This window comes from Papio anubis, chromosome 6 (genome assembly GCF_008728515.1).
Source record: "Papio anubis isolate 15944 chromosome 6, Panubis1.0, whole genome shotgun sequence".
Classification (NCBI taxonomy): Eukaryota; Metazoa; Chordata; class Mammalia; order Primates; family Cercopithecidae; genus Papio; species Papio anubis.
This window is the reverse complement of record NC_044981.1, coordinates 113,042,141-113,051,666: the sequence shown is the minus strand read 5'-3', so window position 1 is coordinate 113,051,666 and position 9,526 is coordinate 113,042,141. Positions and strand designations below refer to the sequence as shown.

General features: G+C 40.4%; 1 protein-coding gene and 1 non-coding gene across 6 annotated transcripts in view; one reads left to right on the top strand and one right to left on the bottom strand.

Annotated features, from left to right (window-relative positions):
* Window positions 1–1,139: 1,139 nt before the first annotated feature.
* On the top strand, window positions 1,140–1,274 carry LOC116275574. The gene has a single exon (XR_004184691.1). It is a non-coding gene; the product is annotated as a small nucleolar RNA SNORA2/SNORA34 family (small nucleolar RNA).
* A 124-nt stretch (window positions 1,275–1,398) lies between these two features.
* The window catches only part of KATNA1 (katanin catalytic subunit A1), a 62,181-nt gene continuing 54,053 nt past the window's right edge, over window positions 1,399–9,526 (bottom strand). For 4 of the 5 annotated variants that reach the window (XM_031667723.1, XM_031667722.1, XM_031667724.1 and 1 more), the window contains exons 7-11: window positions 8,184–8,342; window positions 4,761–4,887; window positions 4,047–4,181; window positions 3,598–3,724; window positions 1,399–1,757 (exon numbers count right to left, since the gene is read on the bottom strand). In XM_031667723.1, the coding sequence (XP_031523583.1) occupies window positions 1,559–1,757; window positions 3,598–3,724; window positions 4,047–4,181; window positions 4,761–4,887; window positions 8,184–8,342 (747 nt within the window). In that variant the 3' untranslated portion in view covers window positions 1,399–1,558. The remainder of the gene's footprint in view (window positions 1,758–3,597; window positions 3,725–4,046; window positions 4,182–4,760; window positions 4,888–8,183; window positions 8,343–9,526) is intronic. The other variant, XM_009205903.4, reaches the window with a different exon arrangement.

The following is a 9,526-nucleotide window of genomic DNA, read 5'->3' as shown; positions in this document are numbered from 1 at the left end:
GACTCCCACCACCATGCCCGGCTAATTTTTGTATTTTTAGTAGCGATGGGGTGTCACCGTGTTGGCCAGGCTGGTCTCAATCTCCTGACCTCAGGTAATCCACCCACCTAGGCCTCCCAAAGTGCTGGAATTACAGGCGTGAGCCACCATGCCCGGCCATGGTTGGTTTTTTTGAGACCACTTTATATTTATGCCAAACATATGTGTGTGGTGGGGGTGGAGAGGATGACAAGAAGTAGAATGAAGGAGTGATGTTTCATTTTGCCAGACTTTAATTGTTACATTGCATGGAATACTGCTGAAAAAAAAAAATAACCTGCAACTTATAATTTGATCCTAGAGTTACCAGCTAGTAACACTTTCTTTACACCCTTTCTTATTCCGTAAGTTATTAGAAAGCACCAGTTCTAACTCCAAATGATGACATGGTCTTATTTTATCTATTAAGCATAAGCTTACAGATTCTAGTGAAGAAAAAACTTTAGGAGGCTACATGGTCTATTGGAGAGTGTAGACTTTGCAGTCAGAAGATCCCTATCCGGGCTTCTTTCTTTCTCAGTAAGACTTGGGACCATAGCAAGGTCTGCAATCTCCTGAGGCTCTGTTTTCTATGGTTGTGATAATATGGTAAATTATTTTTTTCTAAGCAGTCACACATGGAAATCTTACCTAAATTTTATACCATTAACTTTTATTTCACTTACTAACTTATACCATTAACTATTACTTTAGCTATGTTTAGTATGCATGAGTTAATGAGTGATTAGAGTACTATGAGCAGCACAGGTTTAGATATGCCTATTATTTGCCTAAAGTGCAGCCTCTTATGTAGGCAAAATCAAAGTCAAGTAAGACTTTTATTTTTTCTTTTTAAAATGCAAAGTAAAATGTGTCTTTAAAACTCTCCCAGGAGGTGAAGGGAAGCTACCATAACACCAGGTGTTATGGGCTTGGCTCATGCTTTAATTAGCTACTGTGTAAAAATGTTCAGGGATTTTCAGTTATCCACAGGCACCCAGAGGCAATGGGTAAAGTTTAACTGGAGCTACAGCCAATTTTTTCCTCCCTAGAAGGAGTGACAGCAGCAAACAGTGGGAGAGAAGATGCCAAGTTAGAAGTGCATATAAAGACAGCTTTCCTAGGCCCTGAATCAAGACAGGTGGTGGTCTGCCACTGTAGCTGTTGGTTTCAAACAAGAGCCAAGATTGATGTCTGTCTTATGGTCTGTTGGCTAATCCCAATATGAATGGCCAGTTCAGTTGGAAGAAACACAGTCTTGAAAAAAATAGAAAAAGCAAAGATAAAAAAGAAAAGACAGCTTTCCAAGCTAAGTAACATTTGTGTTGTAACATTTGTGGTCAGTGAAATAGAAATCTAGTAATGCTAAAGTAAAACAAATTTTCAGCTTAAAAATATTGCCTTTATTCAGAATCATAAGGGTTTAAAAAAAATCTTACCATTATGAAAGTTAAAAAAAATATAGCACTCAGTGCAATGAATTACTGCATTTAATATTCAAACACTTAAGGCACATTTCTCACAATTTACATGTGAGAATTTAGCATGATCCAAACTCAAATATCCATTTCTCATATCTTTCAATGTCTGCAGCAGACACTGACTTAGAAACCTTTTTTAAAGCCATCTCAAAATCCTCCATAGTTGTAGGCATGTGCATTTCTTCTTTGGAAAGATTTCGGATTTCCTCTGGAGTCAAACCTTCAATGCGCCTTCTCATTGCCATCAAGGACGCATCCCTAGGTTTTAAGTTAAAAACAACAACAATAACAACAGACAAAGTGTTACTTTGGTTAAATGAAAACCTGTTAATAGAAACATTTTCAATTGATCTGTTGTAGCATTCTCTAATTATATATATGTAGTATTGTGGAGAAGCTTATTGGAATACAAAGCCTGTTGTGTTTTTTAAGCAGTTAAATCTGTAATGAAATAGGATGCTAATTTAAATAATTAATACTGAATATAAAGCCCCAGAAAAAGTAAAAGGGGTATTAAAGCTAGCAATTTGAATTTCATTATAACTATTCAATAAAATGAAGAATAAGCATCACAGAGTCAGAAGAGAACCTGTTAAGAAAATTAAATATTTTCTCCATGTAGAGGAAAAGCTAGGTAAGTTCAGTGGTTTCTCCTTTTCTCCTCTATTTGTGTTTAAAAAGAAAAAAACTTCAGATTCAAATAGCTCTTTCCTTTTACCAAGTTTTATCCTTAATAGCAGCCACCATTTATGCAAAGGGATAGCAATACAGCTGATTGATGTATTCACCTTAGCTTTAATCCTCAGAACCCTGTGTGGGATGCTCACTTCAGAGAGGAGGAAATGAGCGCAGTCAAGCCCCTGGGTAATTAAGTGTCTCTACTGATACTTAGATTAGGACAAAACCGACTTGAACCAGCTGGATTAAAGACAGTCTTTTTTTCTTTTTACTGCTATTCTATCACATTTAGGATAAGTTCACTGAGAATGAGACTGTACTCTGTGCATATGGCAAGTCAATATTTTTCACAATCATTTCCTATTTTATAATACAGTGAACAAAGGCACCAACAATTTTTTTAATCCAAGACAATTATTGATGTTCTATTTTACACAATTTATCCTAACATTAGCTTCTTGAACTTGTAGCTTTCAAATGAACTGTAGACTCTTCACTGACATGAAAGATACCCAGATATCTTACCAGTACCTGCTAACACCAACAAAACCAGAATTTGTGACCCTGTCTACAAAATGTATGGGGGGCTGGGCACAGTGGCTCACGCCTGTAATCTCAGCACTTTGGGAGGCTGAGGCAGGCGGATTACTTGAGGTCAGGAGTTGAGACCAGCCTGTCCAACATGGTGAAATCCCATCTCTACTAAAAATACAAAAATGTGTGGTGACACACACCTGTAGTCCCAGCTACTCAGGAGGCTGAGGCACAAGAATCACTTGAACCCAGGAGGCAGAGGTTGCAGTGAGCTGAGATCAGACCACTGCACTCCAGCCTGGGTGACAGAGCGAGAGTCTGTCTCAAAAAACAAAACAAAACCAAACAAAACAAAAAACTGGAATGTGAGTCTTTATTCATCTTTTTTTTTTTTTTTTTTTGGACACAGGGTCTTGCTCTGTTGCCCAGGCTGGGGTGCAGGGGCACAATCATGGCTCACTGCAACGTCAACCTCCTGGGCTCAAGCAATCCTCCTGCCTCAGCTTCCGGAGCAGGTGGTAACCACAAGTGGGCACCACCATGCCCAGCTAATTTTTAAAATTTTTTCATGGAGATGAGGTCTTGCTATGTCGCCCAGGCCAGTCAAACTCCTGGGCTCAAGTGATCTCCCACTTGGCCTCCCAAAGTGCTGAGATTACAGGCGTGAGCCACCACCAAGATATTGATCTATCTTAATTCAGCATAAAAACTTCACGTCAGAGGATCACTTGAGCCCAGGAGTTTCAGGCTGCAGTGAGCTGTGAATGCGCCTCTGCTCCCCCAGTCTGGGTGACAGAGCAAGACTTGGTCTCAAAAAACAAAACCAAGAAACTTCATATTAGAAGTTTATGCCTACAAAAACCTATGCTTCCGTGATAATCCATACCTGCACACGTTGGTAATGTCCGCACCTGAATAACCTTCCATGTTTTCTGCTATACTTGCAAGGTCAACATCATCAGCCAATTCCAGCTCACGTAGACTTATTCGTAATAGCTCCTCCCTGCCTTTTGCTAATGGTAGAAACAAATTTTAAAATGTAAGCCTGCAGCATAAACATAGTATACTGTTGTCTCAAATCTTCTTTGTGTGAGATGTTGTTTTCCAGTAAGAACTGGATCTCTAAGAAGAGATCATTTGCTTAATTCAAGAGCCATTCTTTACTTTTTAATTCCTTACTATTTATTATTAAGGCATTTAGCCTAACTAGTACTGTAAGGGAAGATACTCCTCATGTATCTCTTCGGGAAACTTAGTTAATACCAAATTTTAAATTCTCTAAACAAAACTACCTGAAAGTTAACAGGCTTTCTGACGAGATTGAAAAGAAGATACCTGATGGCAAAGGAATATAGATTCGTTTCTCAAGGCGTCGTCTTAAAGCCTCATCTATATCCCAGGGAAAATTAGTAGCTGCCAGAACCATAACCATTTTGGAAGGGTCATCATTTTCAGAAGCACCTCCAACACCTAAAATAAGGGTAAGGAGAGAGTGAAAAAGATATTAAGTTGGATTATACCAAATAAAGCTCAGCTATTTAAAGATCATCAGATATTCAGTACAATACAAGGAAGCATAGTCTTCAAGCCTCCTTAAGACTTAACTGGTACATACGTGAATTTGTAATCCACAGAAAATGAGTTCTGTAGTAAGCAAATATATGACTCAAAATAGATTTAATCGAAAGCCAGATCAGTTCAACTACATAACAATTTTAAATCTTTTTCAAAGCATACATAAACTCTAAGGCCAATTTATCTGCATTTATTTTTATTTCAATTTCATAGCTAAAGTAAGATAGTTGTATATACCAAAAGGGTGCCCTGTGGGTGGCCATTAATTCTGACTTGTCACCACTGTCAGTGTACCAGATCTATTACTATCACTATCAGGAACTACTTGCCACCCCCTCTAGTCCATCTGAAGTTATGAATACCTATTAAAAGCCTTGGGTTAGCAGTATGAGTAAAGTTTGACCAACTGGAGCTGGAGACGCCATACCTAACAACCTCCCGTCCCTGGTCAACTCATGCTAAACACATAGATACCATCCATTTGAACCAGCAGCTCCGCTTTCACCCTTCTGCTTGCTTCATGTTCTTCAGAAGTCCCTCGGCGACTACAAATGGAGTCTATCTCATCAATAAATATGGTGGCTGGAGAATAAAATCGAGCCTAAAGGAAAAAATCATGCAATACCAAGCTATTTCATTTTAAAATAATCCACAGGTTAGCAATCAGAAAACAGCTGAGGGAGGCTGGGCGCAGTGGCTCACACTTGTAATCCCAACGCTGGGAGGGTGAGGCAGGAGGATGGATTGAGCCCAAGAGTTCGAGACCAGCCTGGGCAACATAGCAAGACTCCATCTCTACAGAAAATTAAAATATTAGTTGAGTGTGGTTACACGTGCCCGAGTCCCAGCTACTCAGGGGAATAGGTGAGAGGATCCCTTAAGGCCAGGAGTTCAAGGCTGCAGTGAGCTATGATCACACCACACCACTGTATTCCAGACTGGGTGACAGAGTGAGAACCTGTCTCTAAAACGAGGAAAGAAAGAAAACAACAAAACAGCTAACGAGCTTGCCACACTGTGCATCTTTCACACTAATATTGGGGAGATGGGATAGAATTAGAACAGCTAAAGTATGGCTTCTAATGCAACCGTTTTTTATTTATTTTTCTTAAGAGGCAGGGTCTTGCTCTGTCATCCAGGCTGGGGTGCAGTGATAAGATTTTAGCTCACTTCAACTTTGAGCTCCTGGGCTTAAGCAATCCTCTCACCTCAACCTCTCGAGCAGCTAGGACTACAGGTGTGTGCCACCACACCAGGCTTATTTTTATATTTTTTGGTAAAGATGGTGTCTTATTATGTTGCCCAGGCTGGTCTCAAACTCCTAGACTTAAGCAATCTGCCTGCCTCGGCCTCCCAAAATGCTAGGATTACAGACATGAGCCACTGTACCTAGCAGGATAATTTCATCTTTAAAGAAGAGTCAATACTTGGGTTTCTATGTATAAATATTTTTGTACTTTTTCAAGAAATGGAGAGGGAAAGAGTGAACTTAATCATCATTAAAACATCCAAGAAAATTCTCAAATTTTAGTTAGGAACCATCTATCAAAAGAACCTACATCAACACAAATTAAATTTCAATCTGTTGCCACACCAAGCAAAAGTGACTAGACTGATTCTTCCCACATACTGAGGGTATGTAGAATGATCTGACTTCAAGTAAAGGCTATGTGTCCTGGGTTTAGCTGGCCCAGGAAGGTACTGTAGAGGACACCAATTGGTTCTCCCTGCACAGCACACATCTGGTAAAAGAAGCCGCTTTTTCATTTGCAAATCATCCTTCCTTCCTTTACTTCCTTTCCTTTCTTCCTTCCTTCCTTTTCTTTTTCTTTCTTTCTTCTTTTGAGACAGGAGTCTTGCTGTGTCTCCCAGTCTGGAGTGCAACACCATGATCTCAGCTCACTGCAACCTCTGCCACCCAGGTTGAAGCGATTCTCCTGCCTCAGCCTCCCAAGTAGCTGGGATTACAGGTGCACACGACCATACCCGGCTAATTTTTGTATTTTTAGTAGAGACAGGGTTTCATCATGTTGGCCAGGCTGGTCTCGAACTCCTGACCTCAAGTGATCTGCTAGCCTCGACCTCCCAAAGTGCTGGGATTACAGGCGTGAGTGAGCCACCATGCCCGGCCCCTCTTTCATTCCTATTCCACTCCTTTAAAAGAGGCTAACTCTACTTGGAGCTCCAGGGGTTTTATTCAGGCCTGGCCAATCAGAGCACTCCAATTCTCTGATCAAAAACAAGGAGTTTAGGCATAGATATGAAACTCAAAACAGGCCAAATATTAATCGTTGGACTTTTGCTGGAACTATGACAAAAATGAGGGCTAATTTCTCGAGAGTTCATTACCCTAAGGACAATAAAAATAAGGCTTGAAAGCTGAGTGCAGTGGTACACGCCTGAAGTCCCAGCTACTTGGGAGGCTTAGAGAGGAGGATGCAGTACAGTATGATTGTGCCTGTGAATAACCACTGCACTACAACCTGTACAACAGAGTGAGAGCTTATCTTAAAAAAAAAAAAAAAAAGCTGAACACAATGGCTCTTACCTGTAATCCCAGCACTTTATGGGGTCTAGGCAAGAGGACTGTTTGAGGCCAGGAGTTCTAGACTAGCCTGGGCAACATAGTGAGACTTCATCTCTACAAAAAAACCAAAAAAGGCCAGGCACAGTGGCTCATACCTGTAATCCTAGCACTCTGGGAGGCCAAGAGGGCAGATCACCTGGGGTCAGGAGTTCAAGACCAGCCTGGGCAACATGGCAAAACCTCATCTCTACTAAAAATACAAAAATTAGCCAGGCATGGTAGTGCACATCTGTAGTCCCAGCTACTCAGGAGGCTAAGGTGGGAGGATCGTTTGAGGCTAGGAGGTGAAGGCTGCTGTGAGCTGAGATTGCAACACTGCACTCCAGCCTAGGTGACAGAATGAGACCCTGTTTAAAAGAATAGAATTCATGTCTTGACCAGGATTGGGGACCCCTGCCTGTAAATCCGGCACTTTGGGAGTCTGAAGCAAGAGGATCACTTGAACCCAGGAGTTCGAGATCAGCCTGGGCAACACAGCAAGACCCCATCTGTAAAAAAAAAAAAAAAAAAATTAGCTGGATGTGGTGGCTCATGTCCATTGTCCCAGCTACTTGGGACGCTTAGATGGGAGGATCACTTGAGCCTGGGAGGTCACGGCTGCAGCGAGTTGTGATCATGCTCCTGCATATCAGCCTAGGCAAGAGTGAGAACCCATTTCAAAATAAAAAAAATTCACATCTTTGTCACTAATAGCATAACTCTATCCTAATTACATAAAACTACTCTGTTTCTTAGAGGCAAGAAGTAATCAGTGAAGCTTAACAAAGTCTGAAGTTTAAAAGGCTGTGGAATTCAATCTAAACACTCTATCAGAACTTGTTGAATTACATTTCTTCTCTTGGTACTCTGATTTGTATTGGTGGAAGAAAGAACCTAATCCAAAGATTAGGTCATTAAAATGAAGGCATTTGATATAGTTAATAGATTGGAGATAACCTAAGTTCCACAATAACTTACGATTCTCACCTTTTGGCATCATTGTTACAATACTGTGGTTATCATATTATAACTAAACCTATTGATTTAAAAAACACAATAATTTCAGATTCCTACAGAAGATTAGTAATGCAGATCCCATAATGTGAGCATGCCCCAAAACTGGTAGATTTGGATCTACATCTGGAGAAAAAGAGACAAAGAGAAACTCTAATTATTCATGTTTGTAAAGAAAGCTAGCTTTAAGGACACCGAATCATACTCTGGGCAAAATGGCACCCTGCCTAACTATTCCATACACTGGAAATAGTTACAGCTCTCTTTCTCCCCTTTTAGAGAGGTAAGGAATCATTAGAGCCGTCTCAAACATTCACCATTTCAAACAGAAGACGAACAAGCTTCTCAGATTCTCCTCTGTATTTGGAAGTCAGAGTTGACGAAGAGACATTGAAGAATGTTGTCTTGCATTCTGTAGCTACTGCTTTAGCAAGGAGCGTCTTCCCCGTGCCAGGTGGGCCGACCATCAGTACTCCCTGTTGCGAATATAATAGCCTAAGCAGAGGATTTATCTGCTATTGTTCTAATTCATAAAAATGTCATTACTAAGTAGGAAATTTCAACCAACTTATATATAATATCAAGACAAATAAAAGACAAACAGATAAACTTTGTCACAAATTTACTCTTCCCATTAAAAAAGAAGATAACCATATTATTAAAAATTTGGAACTCAAAGATGAGAAAAAGTAGTTTATAATATCAACACCCTAACAGAGGTACCATTAACATCTGAATTTATATCCTGATTGTCCTTTTGCTCAGACAAATTAGGTTTTTTAAAAATATAATTTATTCGGCCAGGCGTGGTGGCTCACACCTGTAATCCCAGCACTTTGAGAGGCTGAGGCAGGCAGATCACGAGGTCAGGAGATCGGGACCATCATGGCCAACACGTGAAACCCTGTCTCTACTAAAATACAAAAAAAGTTAGCTGGGCGTGGTGGTACGTGCCTGTAATCCCAGCTACTCGGGAGGCTGAGGCAGGGGAATCGCTTCAACCTGGAAGGCAGTGGTTGCAGCGAGCCAAGATCGCACTGCACTCCAGCCTCGCGACAGAACAAGACTCCGTCTCAAAACAAAACAAAATATATATATATATAATTTATTCAAAGTATGTCTATCATTTTGTATCTTGCTTATCACTTAATGTATAAAGAATTTTTACAACTATTCATACATGCAGAGTTACCTATTAGTGTGTCTTCCAAATCCAAGAAAGGCTTTTTTGATGGTCTTTTTTTAGATCAGCCCATGACTTTAAAAAGTATTTATCACATGCAGGTATTTCCCATTAATTTATTGAGAACAATCCCCAAAATACAGGTTACAATCATGCAACATAACATAATAAGCATTTCTGCACTAGCTGACCAGGTCATATTTGCAAATACAAGCTCATTCTAAATGGGGTGAATTCTAATTTTTTTTTTTTTTTTTTTTTTTGAGACACAGTTTTGCTCTTGTTGCCCAGGCTGGAGTACAATGGCGTGATCTCGGCTCACTGCAACCTCCGCCTCCCAGGTTCAGGCAATTCTCCTGCCTCAGCCTCCCGAGTAGCTGGGATTACAGGCACGCGTCACCATGCCCAGCTAATTTTGTATTTTTAGTAGAGACGGGGTTTCTCCATGTTGGTCAGGCTGGTCTCAAACTCCTGACC